At 43.5% G+C, this 22,888-nt stretch overlaps 2 protein-coding genes and 1 long non-coding RNA gene across 3 annotated transcripts in view; 1 reads left to right on the plus strand and 2 right to left on the minus strand.

Annotated features, from left to right (window-relative positions):
* LOC125088914 (KRAB domain-containing protein 5-like) overlaps positions 1-22,888 on the plus strand; it is a 664,001-nt gene that overhangs the window by 497,263 nt on the left and 143,850 nt on the right. The gene's annotated exons all lie outside the window — the stretch shown is intronic.
* On the minus strand, positions 967-3,036 carry ZNF813 (zinc finger protein 813). Its single transcript, XM_047711702.1, is given in 2 exon segments — positions 967-1,716; positions 1,801-3,036. Coding segments are annotated over 2 exon segments (1,752 nt in total). The 3' UTR covers positions 967-1,200.
* Positions 11,134-22,888, minus strand: part of LOC125088924 (uncharacterized) — a 64,044-nt gene continuing 52,289 nt past the window's right edge. Inside the window, exon 3 of the long non-coding RNA XR_007123809.1 lies at positions 11,134-11,640. This is a non-coding gene — a long non-coding RNA (uncharacterized LOC125088924). The remainder of the gene's footprint in view (positions 11,641-22,888) is intronic.

Genomic DNA, 22,888 nt, shown 5'->3' on the forward strand with positions numbered 1-22,888 from the left:
TGTATGTAAAAGTCCACCCTCTAAATCTGTTCAACAGAATACCACAAACATTTTCTAAGTGTTTAAGTTTGATTTTTCCTTATAATAACTATGTTCATACAGAGTAATGTCTGATTAGAGTGAATAATATATTCCCCTGGCTTGATTTCTCTTACATATATTGGCATTTGATGTTCAAATAATTAGTTTTCTAAACAATGCTAACTTTCAATTAACTTTCCTTAATGCTCTCTCTGGTGTTTGCTCCAATGTATACTGAAATGAAGGTCTTCCCACATTCACTATGTTGCAAGGGTTTGAATCTAGTATGCATTTTGAGATACCGAGGAAGGACTGAATTCCGGTTAAATGCTTGGCCACGTCCTTTACATTTCACACTTTTACTCCTATATGATAAGTATGATTTTAATAAGTTCAGAGTTCCAGTGAGAGGTCAGACACATTATTTTTTTAAATTTTACTTATTCATTGGAGAGAGAGACAGTGAGAAAGAGCAAGAGGGGGAGAAAGTCAGAGGGAGAAGCAGACTCCCCGTGGAGCTGGTGTCCCAATACAGGACTCGATCCCAGAACTCCGGGATCATGACCTGAGCCAAAGGCAGCCGCTCAACCATCTGAGCCACCCAGGTGCCCCACAGACATTCTTAGTATTTGTACACAATATCTCCTATATATAATCTCTGATATGGAGTGAGGAGGGAACAGTACTTAGGCATTTTCTCACATACATCCATAATTTTCTCTCCAGTATGAATTCTGTGATGCCCAGCAACAGTCGTTTGCAGCTAGAGGGTTTGCCACATTATTCATTGGCTGTCATTCCAGTATGAATTCTCTATTTAGTAAATGCATGAATGCTGGACAAAGGCTTTGTCACATTTGTTATATTTGCAAGGTTATTGTCCAAAATGAATTCTCTGATGTGCATGAATGGGTAAGCACTCCTTAACTGACTTTTCTCACATTCTTTTTTTCTTTTTTAAAGATTGTATTTATTTATTTGACAGAGATGGAGAGAGAGCACAAGGAGGGAGGAGGGGCAGGCAGAGGGAAAGGGAGAAGCAGACTTTCTGCGGTGCTCGAACCTGGGATCAGGAACAGGGTCTAAGGCAGCCACCTATCCAACTGAGCCACCCAGGTGCCCCCTTTCTCACATTCTGTACACTGGTAAGCTACCTATCTAGTATGAATTTTCTGATGTTCAATGAGGATTGAGTGCCTGTAAAGGCCTTGCCACATTTTTAGTATTTGTACAGTTTCTCTCCAGCATGAATTCTGTGATGTCAAGGAAGTTCTGAGGGCCACATTCTTGACTTTGGTAAGGTTTCACTCCAGTATGAATTCTGCGATGTTGATTAAAGAGTGAAGACCACTTAAAGGCCTTCCCACATTTTATACATTGGTAAGGTTTCTCTCCAGTATGAATTCTGTGATGTTCACTAAAACATGAGTTCCAGGAAAAGGCCTTGCCATATTCTTGACTTTGGTAGGGTTTCTCTCCAGTATGAATTCTGCGATGTTGCGTAAGGCTTGAGTTGTGGTTAAAGGCCTTGCCACATTCATGACATTGGTAAGGTTTCTCTCCAGTATGAATTCTGTAATGTTGACTAAGGTCTGAGCTGTTGTTAAAACCCTTACCACATTCTTGACATTGGTAATGTTTCTCTCCAGTATGAATCCTGTGATGTTCCTTAAGATGTGAGCTCTGGTAAAAGGCCTTGCCACAGTCTTGATATTGGTAAGGTTTCTTTCCAGTATGAATTCTGTAATATTGCATAAGCCTTGAGCTGTAAATAAAGGCCTTGCCACATTCTTGACATTGGTAAGGTTTCTCTCCAGTATGAATTCTGTGATGTTCAACAAGGGTTGAGCTGTCGTTAAAGGCCTTGCCACATTCTTTACATCAGTAAGGTTTCTGTCCACTATGAATTCTGTGATGGTCAGTAAGGCTTGACCTCCAGTTAAAGGCCTTGCCACATTCTTGACATTGGTAAGGCTTCTCTCTAGTATGAATTCTGTGATGTCAAATAACGGCTGAGCTCTGTATAAAGCTCTTCCCACATTCTTCACATTGGTAAGGTTTCTCTCCAGTATGAATTTTGTGTTGTTGAATAAGCTGTGAAGTGCAGTTAAAGGTCTTGCCACATTCTTGACATTGGTAACATTCCTCTCCAGTATAGGTTTGTCTATGTCCATTTATTGACGGACAGTCCTTAAAGGTTTTACCACCTTCTTCACATTTGTGTATTTTTTCTCCAGTATGCATTCGCAGATGTTGAGATAGTGGTGAGTGGCAGTCTAAGGATTTACCACATTCCTTCAAAGTGTAAGCTCCCTTTCCCCTAGGAATTATCTTATTTATATTTAGGCTTGATGACTGGCTAAACATGGTCCCTGCTTTATTAGATCTGAATAAGTTTTTTCCCTCATGAATTCTCTGATGATCACCAACACTGGAGGACTGGTTATGAGCTTTCCCACATTCATTATATTTATGAGGACTGTCTCCCAAACGGTGACCATTATGTACACTGAGCTTAGAGCCTGGTTGAAAGCCTTCCCCACATTTATCACATTCATAATTATTCTCTGCAAACCTAGCCCTGACACATTTCTGAACACTGGAGCCCTGGTTCAACGTTTTCTCAGATTCAGTGCACTGAGCTATTCTGTCTTCAATGGAAACCCTCTGGTCATTCTGGAGGGTCGACTCCTCAGTGAAGCTCTTCTCGTATAGATCCCATGGAGCACTTTGTTCTTCATTTCTAAATCTCTGATGATCAGAAATATCTGATTGAAAAGTGAGGCCAATCCTATCTTTCAAATGGCTCAAATCATTATTCTCAGCATGGACTAGGTTACTTTTCAGATGTTCCAAACGTTCTGTCCAAAAATAGCTATGTTCGAATATTTGATTGGAGCTTGTGCTGACAGAAACACACTGCTCTGCAGAAACAGTTGACTTAAAAAGGAGGGTTTTCCGCTGTGGTTTATATCCTTCACCATTTGGGGCAGTGAGAGTCTCATTAAGGACCATGGCTTTGGTTTGGGTATATCGTCCAGGATTTCTCTGATGCCCGTCACTATCCCCATCACTGTCCCAGTCTGTACGTAAGTGTAAAATCTCAACAGCACTATGTTTGTATCTGTGCACTGATACTGTCTGGAAAGAATCTTCTATGCTCTGCTTTAGCAGGAAACTCTGGGTGTCATGTGAAGATACAGTTGAAAAATACCAAATAAAAGTAAAATCACTGTAGTTACTACATTCAGAAGAATATACTGATGACTTATTTTTTTTTAAAGATTTTATTTATTTATTTGACAGAGAGAGATCACAAGTAGGCAGAGAGGCAGGCAGAGAGAGAGGAAGGGAAGCAGGCTTCCTGCTGAGCAGCGAGCCCGATGCGGGACTCGATCCCAGGACTCTGGGATCATGACCTGAGCAGAAGGCAGCGGCTTAACCCACTGAGCCACCCAGGCGCCCTATACTGATGACTTCTTAAATAGAAACATCGAGTCAATCAGACAAAGTCAGAAAGATGGCTGAGGAGGAATCATCAGGACTTCATTTCTCCATGGACACACAACATGGACACAATGTACTGAGCACATGGTCTAATAGATAATCTGTGGTATAGTCATAGTGTAGCACAAATCACTTTCCTGTATCTCTAAAAATCAGGAAAAGAATCACATGAGCTCAAAATTAGCAGAACGATGGATATTGAAACAGAAATCTGAAATGAACCAACTAGAGTGCAGTAAAAATAGGAACATAACAACCACAGGAAGAGTTGTTTGTCAGAAAAGATCAACAACATTGACAGCCCATGAACTAAATTAAGAATAATAGGGGAAACAGTATTCATTGTTTTTTGCACCACACCCAGTGCTCCATGCAATCCGTGGCTTCTCTAATACCCACCACCTGGTTCCCCCAACCTCCCACCCCCCGCCCCTTCAAAACCCTCAGGTTGTTTTTCATAGTCCATACTTTCCTTTATTTTTCTTTCTATATGACAAAGTCATTCTTCTGCTTCTTCCAACCTCCTCTTAACTAATGTCAAGCCTGTTTCTAATCTCACTTATTGCATTGTTCACCTATGTTTGATTTTTAAAAAGACATATATTTGATGGGGGGATCATAAGAGTTCGGGTGGGAAACGCAGAGAGAGGGAATCACATGCAGGCATCACACTAACTGCAGAGGCTGACTTAAGCCTGAATCCCAGGACCCTGAGATCAAGGTCTGAGCAGGAATCAGGAGTCAGTGGGTTCCCCGAGTGATCCACCAAGCACCCAAATATTTTTTAATTTAATTTTTTAAATTTTTATTTATTTATTTTACAGAGATCACAGGTAGGCAGAGAGGAAGGCAGAGGGAGAGGGAGAAGCAGGCCCCCTAATGAGCAGAAAGCCCGATGCTGGACTCAATCCCAGGACCCTGAGATCATAATCTGAGCTTGAAGGGAGAGGCTTAACCCATGAGCCACCCAGGAGCCCCACACCCAATTAATTTTTAACTCTTATCTCTGTGGTAAAGTTCACACTATTCTTTTCTCAACACTTTCAGTATCCTTTGTGATTGATGCGTTCAGTTGTCCATCAAGCTCCTTACTACGATCTGTTTCCATTGCATCTCTGGCTCTTGTCTCATCCGCTGGTTTTGTCTGGATAAATTCTTTCATCTTGGCATTTTGTCTAAGTCTTTACCTTCCTCTGTGTGATAGAAAAGCCAATGATGTTTTCTGCTGTATCCTTCCTGCCAGGGGTCTGCAGGGGCTCTCCTTGCCTGTTTGGTCCCTGGCCTGAATGTGGCCAGTTTGAACTAGGTGAGCTCTGGTCTGCTCGTGAAAGGAGACCTGACATCAACTCTACCAGGACTGCAGCCCTGCAAAATCTCTGCTCAGGAGACAAGATGTAGGCAGGGGCTCACCTTGCTAAGCCTGAGACAAGCCTCACTGAGAAGGGCGGTCCCCTCAGATCACAGGATCTTTCACAAGAAATGCACAGGCATCTGCTTCTGGCTGTAAGGCTGGATTTTATACCAGAAACCACTGACTCCATCGTGTTCATAAATTTCAAGTTTTCCCTGCATTTTTACTAATACCCGTGCCTTCAGGTTATGGAATTACTTGTTTCAACTTAGGCTTCCTCCTGAAAACTGACTTTGCCTAAAATGAGCACAATTATAAAACTTGAAAAATCCTCTGTTCACGTAGGTCAGGAGGAGTGTAGGGACAGCATGGGCTCTGAAACAACATAGGGACAGCTTGCCCAAATATTGGGAAGGGTTTTTAAAGCAGAAATGATCACTGCTGGTTAATTAGTGATTTACTTCTCAATGAATCAGTGCCTGGCACATAGATCAGAGCACAGGAGTAGATTCATCACTGGGCTGAGTGGAAGTGAGGGAGGGCCCTGCCAATCACAGGTCATTATGCTTACAAGGTCACCCATCTAACCTAGATCACACCTCTGTTGGGTTATATTCCTGGGATATCAAAGATTTGTGCAACCACAGCACACACCTGGCTGGTTTTCACTAGCAGTATCCAGCAGCCTTCCTCATCTTCAACATCTATTGTCATGGGACATCTTTAAGCTATGGCCACCATGTTTAAATCAACTAGTACCCCCTCTCCATGCACTCCACGCATCTGGGCCTCAGAGAGTACAATTATCTCTGTCACCCAATAGCAACTGGTCCTGAGGACCAGCAGGGAATACATTACATCATGAGAAAAGCATCGGACATCCCAGACAGCCACATTTCCCAGGAACGTATCTCTGTCCCATTCGCTCATCATGAGTAGCTCCCTAAGGCCTCACAGTGACCAAAGGGACCTCTCTACCAGATCTTTGTTTGCATTTCGAGTTCACCATATTTCATTTCCATAGCACTTACCTTCCTCTCAAACTGTCACAACATCATGCTTTATCTGTTCTCACAATTTCCAGTGCCAAAGACCTAAACTAATCCTGTGATGCAATGATAGATTTTTGCTTTTCTTCCAGTGCAGTGGTTACAACATTGTATTTAAAATGCACATATGGCCTCACATGATCCTGTTATCAACCATTTACAATGGCATTAGAAAACTCCAAGCTACTCCTAAGGCTAGGCAAGGCCCTGCCTGGCTTAGGTGGGCAGGGGAGTACAGTGTCAATGAGGTTTCCAGAATACTGGAGGGAAAGTCAGCTGTGATGCCTCCATCACTGGAATGGAGATGAGACAGAAGAACTGGACAGGATTTGGGAAGAAAGGAAGTACAATTTCTCCTTCTAGATTCAGAATCAGTAGTATAGCCTTGGACAGGGGTCCTCTCCCCACATGAAGAATTCAGGCCAATGTTTCACCCTGGACCTGTTTCATCTCTTCCATTGGGCTGCTCCATCACTCCTAACAGAAGACTGTGTTCTTTTTAAGTTAGAACATCTACTCAGCTCCCAGCCCTGTCCCATCTTTCTTTCTTCAAATAAACCTCAAAACAAAACACCTGTGACTCATGAAATCTCCACATTTTTACCTAATCAAATGTTTACGTTAAAGTGACCAACTTGGATGATGTCACTTCCCAGAAGGGAAAAGAAGAATAACTTAAAGAACTCTACTTCTCCAATCACAAAGGAAGGAGTGATGGTCTATCAATTTAACTACATGGAACTTAAAATGCTCCCTGGAGAATTACTCTCACATTTAGTTTTATTTATTTATTTTTTTTAAGATTTTATTTATTTATTTGTCAGAGAGAGAGAGAGGGAGAGAGAGCAAGCACAGGCAGACAGAATGGCAGGCAGAGGCAGAGGGAGAAGCAGGCTCCCTGATGAGCAAGGAGCCCGATGTGGGACTCGATCCCAGGACACTGGGATCATGACCTGAGCCGAAGGCAGCTGCTTAACCAACTGAGCCACCCAGGCGTCCCTTACTCTCACATTTAAATTAAAGTTTGAATACCATGTCATTCCATGGAAACTCTTGTTAAAATCTCTATCAAGGTAGGTAAGCAACAGGTCGACACAGGAATAAGGAAAACAGAGCAGATCCTACAGGAGTAAACCCAGTTATGTAAGAGATGATTCACATGGGGAGATTCTCAAACAAAGATACACGAGATATAGGAAGCATAAATTCAATACAATACAGAGAAAACTCTTTCTATTATGAATCTAGAATCTCTTTGCTTGCTAGGAAATCATCACTTTTCAAACTTGGAAATGACCTGGTTTGAACAAAGATTCCTTTTCCTTCTGAAGATATAGGTAATCACATGTATGTATGTACACGTTCTTCTTCCTACTTAGTTCTGGGACTTCAAAATCTGTCTTTAGCTTAATATGACACATCACATTCTGTGCAGATCAAAACCCTAAAACTCTGCTTGTGTTCTCCATGCTCACAAAACAACAGGAGAAACACACAGGGTAAAATTTTATCAATAGTCCTTGAGATTTGCATAGCTATGGCTTATCATTATATTTGTAGTGACTTTGTTCAATTAGCAATCGTTCGGTAGAACCCCTGGGCATTAGATGGTGAGCCATGGTTCAGGACAAGAAAAAGAACCTAAGATTTAGGGGCGCCTGGGTGGCTCAGTGGGTTAAAGCCTCTGCCTTCTGCTTAGGTCATGATCCCAGGGTCCTGGGATGGAGCCCCACATTGGACTCTCTGCTCAGCGAAGAGCCTGCTTCCCTTCCTCTCCCTCTGCTGGCCTCTCTGACTACTTGTGATCCCGGTCTCTCTGTGAAATAAATAAATAAAATCTTTAAAAAAAGAAAAAAGAAACTATCATTTACAAAAATCATTCACGACAATCTTTATCAAAATCTTAGCAATAAAATAATCTTACAATTTTAAAATAGAGAAATACACTCAAAACCATTCTGTGAGGTCAGCAGTACCCTGGTATCAAAGCAGTATAAACAAAAGATAAAAGGCTAGTTTATCTGATAAAACTTCTGCTACTCTGGCTTTCTTTGGACACCCATCTACATGTGCAAAATAGAGTCAAAAGAAAAAAAGAATCACACTGAAAATACTGATCCTTCTCTAGAGATCCATCTGCCCCTGAATCCTTTCAGGTCTACTAACAAATGGAGTCAACCACTGAATAACAAGCTTTTCATCAGTAATGGTCCACTTACACAGACAAGTTTATCTTTTTTTTTCTTTAAGATTTTATTTATTTATTTGAGAGAGAGAGAGAGAGAGCGAGCATGAGAGGAGAGAGGTCAGTGGGAGAAGCAGACTCCCTGCTGATCAGGTAGCCCAATGTGGGACTCGATCCCAGGACTCCAGGATCATGACCTGAGCCGAAGACAGTCGCTCAACCAACTGAGCCACACAGGCGCCCCCAGACAAGTTTATCTTGATAAACCCAGTGCACTACAGTGAATGTCTTTTCCCTATGATTGCCTTAATGTTTCATTTCCTCAAATTAGTTCCTTATAAAACTATAGTATATACAGCAAACCACATACAAAGAATGGGAGGACTGATGACATGTTGTAGTTAATCCATCAAAGACCACAAATGAAAATGGACTTCTGAAACAGCATGGCAAATGCACTTCACCTTGTGCAAGAGCTCCTAGAAGAGCAGTAGTGGGATTCTCAGCAGTCCCAACAAGAATGGGGCCGGCATAATGTACTCAGCTACTGAAAGATCAAAAAATACCACCAAGAATACTTTACAGGGCAAAATTCTTTTCCACAGATGTAGAAATAAAGACATTCCCAAGTAAAGACCCCTCTACGCTTACCAGTAGACCTGTCCTACAAGAACCATTAAAGGAACGTTCTCTCAATGAAATAAAAGGATTCTACCCAGAAACTGCAACCAGACAAGGACACAAATCTCTCTGCTAAGCATAAATATGTAGACAATTATACCAACCTGCAGTGTTGTAATGAGATACCAGTCACGTTTATTTCTACTACAGAGCTTTGTTTTCGAAAAAGTATAAAAATCAGGGGCGCTTGGGTGGCTCAGTGGGTTAAGCCTCTGCCTTCGGCTCAGGTCATGATCTCAGGGTCCTGGGATCCAGCTGCGTATCAGGCTCTCTGCTTGGCAGGGAGCCTACTTCCTCCTCTCTCTCTCTCTGCCTGCCTCTCTGCCTACTTGTGATCTCTGTCTGTCAAATAAATAAATAAAATCTTTTAAAAAAGTATAAAAATCATTAATGTAGGTCATAAAGTACACAACATAAAAGAATGTGTGATACTGGTAACAAAGTCGGTGCTGGGGTAGAGACAGGACAAAAAGTTTTCTATGTACCTGACACAGAGGTTGAAATGGTTTGTTTTACAACAATGTTGTTTTAAGGAATCTCTAAGGTAAACACAAGGAAAATACTCCCAGAAGACACAAAAGGCAATGAGAAAGGTACCAAGGCATATCATGGGTATTCATCTTACAATTACAGATAAAATATATCTTTCATATTTCATACCAAAGCATGATAACAGAAGTATAAAATGTTTGAAAATTACTTTGAATTCAAAACAGTCTTTCTCAAAACAAACAAACAAACAAACAAAAACAGTCTTTCTCTCGTGCAGAGAGAAGAAAAATTCACCCACAAATACATGAGGAAATGAATCCTATGTTGACGACAACTCACCTAGACATGGTACAACATTCACTGACCACTCACCAAGGAGACAAAAAGTAGGGGTCACACAGTATGTATGTGTGATATACAAACACAAGACAAAGAAACACAAAATTTACCAGCAAAAAGAATGAAGGCCATTCTTTTTTGAGGCACACTTCAATGGTCTTAAAATACACTGAGCTGAAAATTCTCTTCCTATAACAACATACACATAAAACCGAATCTACACCTAGCTAATGTTGTGGAATGAGCCAGACACAAGCAGCATAGTAGTAGGATATTACCAAACCAGAATAAGACAAAACTCAAACCACAAAATTCTAAATAAAACATTGATGTATGACAGAAAAGGAAAACTTCCATATAACCATAATTTAAAACTGTGTCCACGTACCCATGAAAAACAAGCATTTTATTGGCATGTTTTCATGGACTATAACATCATAAAAAAATCTAATTAAAATCAATCATAAAAAGCTATAAATGAAAATTTTTTGAACACTTAAAAAGCTTGAAAGTAATGTATTACGTTATTAATATACTCCTCCTTCTGCACTGAATGTAAACCTGTAATTCAATGCTATGAGACAGAGGAAACAAATATCTTCATTTCTCAGTAAATAAACACTGTGAAAGTTGAAAAATATGCTGAAAGACACTGTATATGAAATTAATATTTGGGGTTAAATTCTGATACATTCTAAGGAAAGTAGAAGAAAAAGCGCATGATTAATTTCCCAGAAATGACATTGCATTACTGAAAAGAAGATTTTCCAAATATGGGCATTTGGGGTACCTGTGGGGCTCAATTAGTTAAGCAGCTTCGTTCAGTTCAGGTCATGAGCTCAGGGTCCTGGATCCAGAGCTCCCTGCTCAGCAGAGACTTTGCTTCTCCCTCTCCTTTTGCCCTTTCCCTACTTATTTTTTCTCTCTCTCTATCTCTAAAACAAATAAAATTTTTATGATCTAACTCACTACTTAAAAAGCACATGTGCATGTTGTATCAGGACATTTGATGTACAAAATATAGAGCTAAATCACATATAGAACTAATCAGAAAGTGAAAACACACATGACAAAGTCACAAGAAGTTCACAGAAGACAGAATCATGATGCAATTATTAAAAATGAGGTAGTAAATGAGACTTTATTAAAGGCTACAAATTCAAGTTCTAAATGTGCTAGTTCCCCAACAGCATTTGTTATGTAGAAATTCTAGGAAACAAAGAGAGACATTACACTATTTCACCACTGAGGAACCAAACTCAAAGAGTGGAAATATCTATATGTTAAAAAAAAAAAAAAGAAAAGAAAAGAAAAGAAAGAAAGAATAAGAAAAAAGAACATCTGAAGGGAAATAATGCTGTACATTTTCTCAATTTAGGGCAGTGCTTTGTTAACTGATGAAGTTAGTGGATCTCAGTTTTGTAGGCCTGGGATTAAAGCCTCTGTAGAGGCTTAGAAAGTATTAAGTATATTAAATATATAAGCCAGAGAACATTAGAAATCTCTCTCCAGTGTTCTGGAATTTCTGCACCAAACCCCCTGACCTACTTGTCTCATGATGAAAAACAGAATTTACAAAGACTTTAGCGTAGAGGTCCTCAGAAATAGGATGACTTCCCTAGGGTCCCCATAGCAATGGACGGAGATTAAGGAGGCCTCCCCCTCTAATTATATGATGATTATATGCTGGATCATCACTGGAGCTGAAGGAGAATCCCTAGAGAATGCAAGAGCTTGATAATGTTGGAGAGCAGATGTCCCTCTGGGAGAGAGAGAAAGAGAGAGAGAGACAAAAAACTGGGCATGTCTCCAACTGACATTCATTCAAGAAGAGCTACTTGAACCACAGCTTAAGGTCTACCTTCCTCCTTAAGACTTGGACATCCCCTCTGTCACCTGCCTCACCCATTCCCACCCACCTGGATGGACAGCTACAGTCTCCTTTCTCTTCACATCCCAGAGCTGCTTCTCTTGCTCCAAAAACATGATCAGGTCTGGCTTTGACAGGAGGAGACCTGTTTATGAGGAAAAAGGAAAGTGATTATTGCTGCTGATTCTAACTTCCCATCAGGCTTGTGTTCAGTAGACAAGAAAGGATATTGTACAATTCTAGAAAATGGTTTTGTGAAAGCTGTTGCCCAACAGTCCCTTTAGAACACACTGTAGGCATTTCCAATGTTCACATCCTGACCTCCACTTTTAAGTAGCAGACATGAAAATAAGAAGGGGAAGTTTCAGTCTCAGATGTGAGCAGCACCATTCTATGTCACTCAATGTTGAGAACTGCCACTCATCTTCATAAGCCATGATGTTACCTTGAGGAAGGAGAGGCTGAGGCTGAAAAGGAAACATCATGAAGATTTGTCTCTCCATCCACAAACCCCTACTATTTTCCCCTTCTGCCTGGATCTGGAATCCAGTCATTCCAAGAGAAATCTCCCAAGAGGCAGTCTTCACAGGAAGCAACAAAACCCTGTGTGGGGCTTTGAAAACCTGGAAGGAGTCTCCCTCACCCAAGAAATGGAAGTGTCCGTAGTTCTCTAACATCATGTCCCTTTACAGTTGCTGCTGAGTGTGGGTCAGGCGTCCCCACTCCTCCTCAGAGAATTCTATGGCCACATAACTGAAGGTCAGCAGTCCCTGTAATAAATACCACAGTCACCAAGTGGCCACTGACAAAGTGTGCCCCTAAGATGGTCCCTAAGATGAAGAGGAAGTTGTCACCACCTAGAACCAGACCTGACCTTTTCATCTCCATGATATGAGTGTGGGAAAGAAGAAAAACCTATGGGTCAGGGGGCTGCCTGGTTGAGAACTTACACTCCATTCACTCCCAGAAGTCAACTCTATCGACTACACAGAGGTGACACCCCTCCTTGTCCAGTGCAAAGTGTTGGGATGTGGGAGAGACGCCAATGGTCAAGCAATTCTAGACATGTTTTGATGTGAAATATTGGGGTTCTGGAGTGAATGATGAAGAAAGGGTTGTTGAGATACCCGTGGTACAAACACTGTGGTCCTAACGCAAGGGGAGAGGAACATGAGCAGTGACTGGTTCTATGCTGTCAGGTGGGGAGGGGGTGAGGAATAGCAGGAGGCTCTAAGGAATTTGGGAGCAAGTTTCCAGGACCCTCAGGGCCTCCCAGCTGGTGTTTTGATGAGGCCACTCACTGTTTAGTAACAATTTAGTCAGGAGACCCTCCAGATATCTATCAGTGGGCCCCAAGCTTGAAGGATGGTTCCCAAGATACATTTGGGGAATGGAGTTCAAGGACGTTTCCAAAGCAATTTTCATATGTTAAAGAGGAATTACAAGGTCCTGGAGGTCTGGCTATTGTCAAGCTAAGGGTGCTTTCTGCATCCAACAAAACATTAACCTTGAGGCAGTTGTGAGTTCCCTGAGGAATGTCCTACTCTGCCTTTCTCAAGTATTTGTCAACAGACTGGAAGTTGAAGGACATTTAATTTTATCCACACCTCTTTTGACTTTGTTCTTCTCCTCAGAAACTATAAGCAAGGGGGACCCAGATAGTTCAGTTGGTTAAGGGTCTGCCTTCAGCTCAGGTCATGATCCCAGACTCCTGGGATGGAACCCTCAGTTGGGCTCCCCACTCAGTGGGGAATCTGCTTCTCACTCTTTCCCTTTCCTCACTCATGTGCTCCCTCTATCTTTCAGCTGAGAAAATGTGTAAAGGAAAGAAAGAAAGAAAGAGAGAGAGAAAGAAAGAAAGAAATGACAAGCAAGAGAAAGGCAGAAGAAAGAACTTGACACCTGAAATGCGATAGTTCCTGCATATTCCTCAGTATCCTATGTTCCTTACAAATAATAGGAGGGAAAATAGGAACAATGACAGGGAAGGATCTGGCAAACAGCCCCAAGCCAATAAAAGAAATTCACATCAGCTGAGTGGAAACAAATGTTATAAATGCCTAATGCAAATTAAAGTGTGGAGGCCGAGAAAATTAAGGCCATCCCACCTCAAATTTAGCTGATGTGGGAAACAGGGGCAGAAGAAAATCATTAAAATTCCTTACCTACTGACAAGCCCTTGAAACAGACAGGGTGGCTCTCCCCTGGGGACTTAACTGCCCTCACCTTGAGATTTTGCTTAGGACAACCCTAGCCTGACCAACCTCCTATCCCAACAGGTCCAACCAGGATCCTGTAAGTCTACTTTAACAATTCCTTTATCTCTAAACCTCCAAGATAGTGTCAAGAATCATTCCCAAGGGGGTGCCCAGGTGGCTCAGTGGGTTAAAGCCTCTGCCTTCGGCTCAGGTCGTGATCCCAGGGTCCTGGGATGGAGGCCCACATCGGGCTCTCTGCTCGCAAGGGAGCCTGCTTCCTCCTCTCTCTCTGCCTGCCTCTTTGCCTACTTCTGATCTCTGCCAAATAAATAAATAACAACCTTAAAAAAAAAACTTAAAAAAAAAAAAAAAGAATCATTCCGAAGTATATGGCCCACTGATATACATCTAAAGGGTCTCACGAGAAGATTTTTATTATTGGTAATAAATAACCTTTCTCCCAACAATGGCTAGCCCCTCAAGGTCCTGGAGACCTTACTTCCAAAAATCCTTGGAGACTTACATCATCCATAATTCCCTTTGTCCTCACCCACAGCCGAGTCCACCCCTACTCTGCCTTTAAAAACTCTGACTGTAGGGGCACCTGGGGGGCTCCATGGGTTAAGCCTCTGCCTTCAGCTCAGATCATGATTTCAGGGTCCTGGGATGGAGCCCTACATTAGGGTCTTTGCTAAGCAGGGAGCCTGCTTCCCCCTCTGTCTCTGCCTGCCTCTCTACCTACTTGTGATCACTCTCTCTGTCAGGTAAATAAATAAAACCTTTAAAAAAAAAAAAAACCTCTGACTTTAATCTGGTTCAGGGTCCAAGTCCCTACTCCGCTGTGCTGGGTATACTTGGGCCCAAACTTAAGCTTGTCAAATAAACCCTCGTGTGATTGCATCAGTGCTTGGCTCCTTGGTGGACTCTCAGACATGAAAACTTGGGCATAACAAAAGGACACATCATCACTGGTATTTCCACTGGACTGAAAACAGGATTTCAGAATATAAATCTAATTTTGGAAATACAGTAGATATATATAAACAATTGAATCACTATACGATCTGTAGAGGCTGCTTTTAGGCAAGGAGGCTTGAGCAAAGGAGTGGAGGAAGAGCCCCAGTGTCCCCTTGGCTGAGTCCAGACAGGCCCAACAGGGGACCCACCTCAAAACTACCAAGACCCTAAGGAACCAATAGGCTTCTGACAACCAGGTACAGTGAGCAGAGAGGAGGAAGTTCCAGGTTCCCCAGAACGCCTCACCTTCCTTCCCCCGATAAAAAACCCCCACACACTGCCCCTTGCAGACAAGCTCTCCTGTGCCCTCCTGCCTGCTGATCTGTTATTCAGGAAACTTCCACCACCTTTGTCCTACCTCAGGGAATTCCAGCAGCATTGCTGGACGGGCTTTCAATCATGGACCCATGTCTGGGACCTCAAGTGACTGACAGAGACACTACCCTGAGATGGCAGAGCGCCCCTGTGCTAGTAATAGCTAGTTTACACCTTTCTTTTCTTTTCATTTTTAAGATTTATTTTTATTTTTATCTTCTTTTAAGATTCTATTTATAGGGGCACCTGGGTGGCTCAGTCAGTGGGCATCAGCCTTCTGCTCAGGCCAAGTCACAAGGTCCTGGGACCACCTCCTTCATGGCGTGGGTGTGGGGGGAGTATGAGATGGGGGTGAGGTGGGTGGGGGTGTGTCTTTGCTCAGCGGGTAGCCTTCTCTCTCTGCCCATAGCACACCCTACTTGTGCTCTCACTCTTTTTCTTATAAATAAAGAAATCCTTTTTTTTTTTTTTTTTAAGATTTCATTCATTTATTCGACAGAGAGAGATCACCACTAGGCAGAGAGGCAGGCAGAGAGAGAGGAGGGAGCAGGCTCCCCACGAAGGAGAGAGCCCAATGTGGGGCTCGATCCCAGGACCCCAGGATCCTGACCTGAGCCGAAGGCAGAGGCTTTAACCCTCTGAGCCACCCAGGTGCCCCAATAAAGAAAATTCTTTACAAAGATTGTATTTATTTCAAAGAGAGCAAGTGAGAGAGCACATGCAGGCAGAACAGGAGAGGAAGAGGGAGAAGCAGGATCCCTGCCCACCTGGGAGCCCGATGGGGGTTGGACCCCAGGACCCTGAGATCATGACCTGAGCTGGAGGCAGAGGCTTAACCCACTGAGCCACCCAGGTGCCACAATAAATAAAATTTTGAAAAAATTATTGTATTTATTTCAAAAGGAGCAAGAGAGAGACCACAAACAGGCAGTAAAGCAGAGGGAGAGGGAGAAGCAGGATCCCTGCCCACCTGGGAACCCGATGTGGACCTGGATCTCAGGTCCCCGGGATCACGACCTGAGCTGGAGGCAGAAAGCAGACTCTTAACCAAGTGAACCACCCTCGGTCCCCAAGATTGACTTATATTTTAGAGGAGATGGAGACGGCAGGAGAGGGAGAAAGAGAATGTCAAGCGGACTCCCCTCTGGGCACAGAGCCAGAAGCGGGGATACTAGTCCAGAACATTGAGATCCTGACCTGAGCTCAACCAACAGTCCAAGCTTAGTCAACAAGAACCCCAGGCTCCCTCCTCTAGTGGACTTTAAGTAGAATATCTCCTTCACGTGCTAAAGATGAAGACACACACACACCCTTTCTTAGAATGAGAAGTTTCCAAGTTTTTCTGGACTCATACTCATCGAGTTTATGTCTGCATTTCCTTACTCCCCAGCTGCACAGAGCTGATCGAGAATCCAGAGGAGCCTGAATGAGAAATGATTTCCCTTCCTGATATCCCAGGCCCAGACCTCATCAGCCACAGGAATCTCAGACTCGACACCTTCCCCTTTGGATCTGCCACCAATGGAATATTGTCACTCCACATGGGACTTTAATTCAAAGTGTTAACAGCTGATGCCCTATCGAAGACAGGTTGGGGACACAGGACAGAAGGCTCTGGGACATAAAGAAGCATTCTAAAGACCTAACCATGAGTATCACTTCTGACCAGACCTTAAAAACAGGTGAAGGCAGAAGCGAGAAGCACCCGAATTCGAGGCATCCGCATCTGCAGCTTCTAAACGCGAGGGTCTGCGGAGAAACAGAGGACATGGCTCCGCGGGGACACCAGGCTCACCTGAAAAACGGCCATTTCTGCCTTCGACTCCACCTCTAGATTTCGTCCTCATGAGGGATCTGGGGGGAAATCACAGCTGCATCAGGAGAAAATGCCCTGAAATCCAGCAACAGAGCTCCTTCTCCTCACACAGCTCGCCTGCGGGCAGGACTCAGAGATGCAGAAAAGGCCCAACTTCCCAGTCCTTTGTGTCAGGAGCAGCTCAGAAACTGTGAGCTCCTGTGAGGACACCCATCCCTGCATTTTCCTCTACTGCTTTGTGGGGATGGAGGGGTCCCCTGCCACCGCCACTCACAACCTCAGCGTCAGCATCGGAGCTGAGGGCTGCATGGACCCGACCCTCCTAGACTCACGGACCAGAGACCCTGTCACCTCTCCAGGACCAAAGCCACAAATCCACTCTCGGAAAACCCTCGGACTCCCCCCAGGCCTCCTGAGAATCACAGGGAGCCCTTAATTAACACAACAGTGTTGTTTTCGGCCAAACCAACTGACAGAATCTGAGGGGGAGGCCCGCAGAGGAGATCCTTCCTGAAACTCCACAGGTGACCCTGCTGGGAAGGAACTGGGGAGGTGACCAGGTGACCAGGCCAAGCAGGGGAACCAAGGCTGGGGCTGGGAGCAGAGTTTGAGCCCTGCCTTCTCCACCATCAGTGTTTCGGGAGACCGCCTCCTTCTCCCTCTTTCTGCTACACAGTGGGAGACCACTGACAGACCGAACTTTCCTGTATGAAAGCAAACGTCTCTTGCAAAATAAAGCCTTCCAGAGCTTTTCCTTTATCTACCTTTGATTCAAAATAACCGGCTGAAAATAATGCTCAGGCCAAAGATACATATTTTTGGGTGACAAATAGTCCCCTTCAGTAGGTGTTTCTGTTCATAAGGACCTGCCACACAGTTTTCCACACTGCATTTTTTTTTTTACCCTCCCATCAGCGCTTTGCGAGAATTCTATTTCTCAGCATTCTCAGGAAAATTGGATGTTATCTTTTTAAAATTTTTTTATTTTAGCCATTCCAGAAAACACTGAGTGGTTTCTCAGTGTAAAGTATGAAGTCCTCTTACAACAGCTGTTTTGGTGACTGAAATGAAAACCACTTGGAAGGCATCAAGTTGAACAAAGAAAAAAGCAATTAATGCTTCAGTGAGACTCCCATTTCCAATAAGTAACCTTTCTCTTCTCCACAGACCTCTTCAACTCACTTCTCAGCCCTTTGTTTCAGGAACCTGGTTCCACCCCGACAACATGATGAACAGGGCTGGCAGCACAGACACAATTCCTCTGGAAATTGGCCAATATCCAGCATTTTCCAACAAACCCTTGGCCCCTTTCTCCGTTGGGATGCAGGTTTCACGGTCCTGACCTTCTGAAGCCTCCTTGGCTGGCAAAGCAATGAAGCTACCGCTGCCTTTGATCCCCGGCTCTGTCTGCTCGTTTTGTTCCAGGGCTGAAGTGTGAAGGTTCAGTTCACACAACAGAATGAATGTGAGGAGAGGAAAGTTTGTTTTTCCTACACTGTTCTCAATGACGTCAGGCAGTTTCACAAGCGAAAACAATTAAGTTATTAAGTATGGGAACAAGAAAGACATGAGGCTCAAAGAGAAGTTGAGGCTTCTGTGTCACAGTGACTTGAGGAGGAGGAGGTAGGATTTAGAATTTCCAAAGAGGGGATTTTATTCACAGGAGAAAGGAAAGATGAAATATTTATCAAAGAATGGTTTGTCCCTCCGGTAGTCAACTTTTTTTTTCTTTTCATAATTTATTTTATTTTTTCAGTGTTCCAAGATTCATTGTTTATGCACCACACCCTGTGCTCCATGCAATTCATGCCCTCCTTTATACCCACCACCAGGCTCACCAAACCCCCCAACCCTCCCCTCCAAAACCCTCAGTTTGTTTCTCAGAGTCCACAGTCTCTCATGCTTCATCTCCCCATCTGATTTCCCCAAACTCACTTCTCCTCTACATCACCCAATGGCCTCCGTGTTATTCCTTATGCTCCACAAATAAGTGAAATCGTATAATGGACTCTGCTTGACTCAGTTCACTCAGCATAATCTCCTCCATCCTGACCATGTTGATACAAAAGTTGGTTATCCATCCTTTCTGATGGAGGCATACTTCATTGTATATATGGACCACATCTTTTTTATCCATTCGTGTGTTGAAGGGCATCTTGGCTCTTTGCTCACTTTGGTGACTATAGCCATGGCTGCTATGAACATTGGGGTAAAGATGGCCCTTCTTTTCACTACATCTGTATCTTTGGGGTAAATACCCAAGAGTGCAATTGCAGGCAGGGTCATAGGGAAGCTCTATTTTTAATTTCTCAAGGAATCTCCACACTGTTTTCCAAAGTGGCTGCACCAACTTGCATTCCCACCAACAGTGTAAGAGGGTTCCCCTTTCTCCACATCCTAACACTTGGTGTTTCCTGTTTTGTTAATTTTGGCCATTCTAGCTGGTGTAAGGTGGTATCCCAATGTGGTTTTGATTTGAATCATCCTGATGCCTAATGATGATGAACATTTTTTCATGTGTCTGTTCCAGGTAGGCAAGTCTTTTTGTCTTTTTGTTTATTTTTAAGATTTTGTTTATTTATTTGACACAGAGAGAGAGAGAGAGATCACAAGTATGCAAAGCACCAGGCAAAGCAGGCAGAGAGAGGGGGAAGCAGCCTCCCTGCTGAGCAGAGAGCCTGATGCTGGGACTCATCTCAGGATGTTGGAATCATGACCTGAGCCGAAGGCAGAGGCTTTAACCCACTGAGCCACCCAGGTTCCCCTAGGCAAACTTTCTGATATCAACTTCTGGGGTGCCTGGGAGGCTCAGAGGGTTGGGCTTCTGCCTTTGGTTCATGATCTCAGGGTCCTGGGTTCGAGCCCCATGTCAGGCTCTCTGCTCTACAGGGAGCAAGCTTTCCCTTCTTACTCTGCCTACTAGTGATCTCTCGGTTTCTGTCAAATATACAAAAAAAACTCTGATATATATATATATATATACTAAAAGATTTTATTTATTTGACAGACAGAGATTACAAGTAGGCAGAGAGGCAGGCAGACAGAGAGGGGAAATCAAGCTTCCTGCTGAGCAGAGAGCCCAATGTGTGCTCAATCCCAGGACCTTGGAATCATGACCTGAGCTGAAGGCAGATGCTTTAACCCCCTGAGCCACCCAGGCGCCCCATTTAAGAAATATATTTCATTTGAGAGAATGAGAGAGGCACTTGTGGTGCTGTGTGGAGATGGGCAGAGGAGAGAGAAACCAACTCACCACTGAGCAGGGAGCCCAATGCAGGGCTCATGACCTGAGCCTAAGGCAGACACTTAATAACTGAGCCACCCAGGTGCCCCTAGAACTACACTCACGATGGCACTGAAGAAAGGGAGGAAGGTCCGGAACAGCACTGAAGCAGCTTCTCTGAAGGATCTCCCAACCACACTGGATCTGACCTTGACTGGGGTTACCTACCTGGGAAATGAGGGAGCAAGCACAGCACATACCCAGCTCATCCAGCCTCTTGCCCTGTCCAGAAGGCTTCTTCATCTCAAACATTTATTCTATCACGTGACATCTTTAAGCTGCCCACATGACTGCATCATCAAACACCCTCCTCCATCCTTTGTCATGGATCTAGGCAGGGAAGTACAGTCATCACTGACATCCAATAGCATTAATCCTCAGGAAGACACAGCAGGTCAATCATATCATCAGGAAAAAGCAGACCTTCCCTACTCCTGAGAAACCCATATTAGCCATCTCTTCTCCCCATGACATGTATTCATCAATTGACACCAGCAAGAGCTGCCTGTGCCTTTGCAGTGACTAAAGGGAGCCACCTCCAGGTCCCTCCACACATGGGAAAGAGTTCCTCACATTTCCTTTTAATAGATCTTATCTTTCTCTTGAAGGATGGTACCTTCCTCATATTTTACTTAGATTCAATTCCCACATCCCCGTGCTATATGTCTTAATACCCATTGGCTTTCCATCTGTCTAATCTCAATTAAGCGTCTTCTGAAGACACTCTCTCCACAACACAGGCAAAAGAGAATGGCTGTGGTTCCTATGTAGGGAAGAAAAAAAATGAGGGTGAATACAACTGGAGATCTGGAGATAAGTAGGTCATAAAACAAGTATAAGTTATTTTTCTACATCTAGGAAGTCACTTGGGAAACTCAGCACAGTTGTCCTACCCTACATGCTAAGTCCTCATCATAAATATTTTTTGTCTCTGCCTAGGCTACCAGATCACTCTAGTTGGGAAAGATTTCTCTTTCTTATGGGGTATCTATGACACATATAGGATGGTCATATGTGCATGTGTACCTCATAGACACATGAAAACAACCCACAATGCAGGATGTGGGGCACATACTTTAATGTGGGGCCATGGTACATTGCTACAGAGTCCCAAGTCTATGTCCAGAATATGCCATTCCGAATAAAACAGATTTAGGGAAGCTCTGGGGGAGGGGGAGTCTTCTCTATGGGACATGGGAAGGAAGGCATTGGAAGAAAGCAGTGATGGTGGCTCACTAGGATAGAGTACAGTTGTCGAATGAGACGTTCCACTAACTTGACACCCTGCAGTGTGGTGACTGCTGGACAAAGGCCTTCCCACACTGGTTATATTTGTGATGTTATTGTCTAATATGAATTCTCTTGTAGGCATGAATTGGTGAGCACTCTTTAACCAATTTTGCTCACATTATCTTTTTCTTTCGTTCTTCAAGATTTTATTTATTTATTTGACAGAGAGATGGAAAGAGAGCACAAGTAGAGAGGAGGGTCAGGCAGGGGGAGAGGGAGAAGCACACTGCCTGCTGAGCAGGGAGCCCGATACAGAGCTCAATCCCAGGGCCCTGGGATCATGACTGGAGCCAAAGGGAGACACATAACCGCCTGAGCCACCCAGGTACCCCTGTTCTTACATTCTATACACTGGTAAGCCTTCTATCTAGTATGAATATTATGATGTTTAGTGAGGACCAAGTGCCTGTAAAGGCCTAACAACATTTTTGACATTGGTAAGGTTTCTCTCCAGTATGAATTCTGTGATGTTGAGTAAGGTTTGAGCTGTGTATAAAGGCCTTGCTACATTCTTGACATTGGTAAGGTTTCTCTCCAGTATGAATTCTGTAATGTTTAGCAAGGACTGAGTTGTGCCACATTCCTGACATTGGTACGGTTTCTCTCCAGTATGAGTTCTGTGATGTTGAGTAAGGGTTGACCTGTCACAAAAGGCCTTGCCACATTCTTTTTTTTTTTCTTTTTCTTTTTTTTTTTTAAAGATTTTATTTATTATTTATTTTGACAGAGAGAGATCACAAGTAGACAGAGAGGCAGGCAGCAGGCGGGGGAGAGAGAGAGAGAGAGAGAGAGAGAGAGAGAGAGAGAGAGAGAGAGAAGCAGGCTCCCTGTCGAGCAGAGAGCCCGATGCGGGACTCGATCCCAGGACCCTGAGATCATGACCTGAGCCGAAGGCAGCGGCTTAACCCACTGAGCCACCCAGGCGCCCCGCCTTGCCACATTCTTGACATTGGTAAGGTTTCTCTCCACTATGAGTTTTGTGATGCCGAGAACGATTTGACCTCCAGGTAAAGGCCTTGCCACATTCTTGACATTGGTAAGGTTTCTCTCCAGTATGAGTTCTGTGATGTTGAGTAAGGGTTGACCTGTCACAAAAGGCTTTTCCATATTCTTGACATTGGTAAGGTTTCTCTCCACTATGAATTCTGTGATGCTGAATAAGGGCTGGGCACTGGTTAAAGCTCTTGCCACATTCATGACATTGGTAAGGTTTCTCTCTATTATGAATTCTGTGATGTCTATTAAGACCTGAGTGATTGTTAAAAGCCTTGCCACATTCTTGACATTTGTAAGGTTTCTCTCCAGAATAGATCTGCGAATGTCCATTTTTTGATGAACAGTCGTTAAATGTTTGAACACCTTCTTCACATTTGTATATTTTTTCTCCAGTATGCATCCACTGATGTTGAGATATTATTGAATGGCAGTCAAAGGATTTACCACATTCCTTAAAAATGTAAGTTTCCATTCCCAA

Source organism: Lutra lutra, chromosome 17 (assembly GCF_902655055.1).
Source record: "Lutra lutra chromosome 17, mLutLut1.2, whole genome shotgun sequence".
In the NCBI taxonomy this organism is placed as follows: domain Eukaryota; kingdom Metazoa; phylum Chordata; class Mammalia; order Carnivora; family Mustelidae; genus Lutra; species Lutra lutra.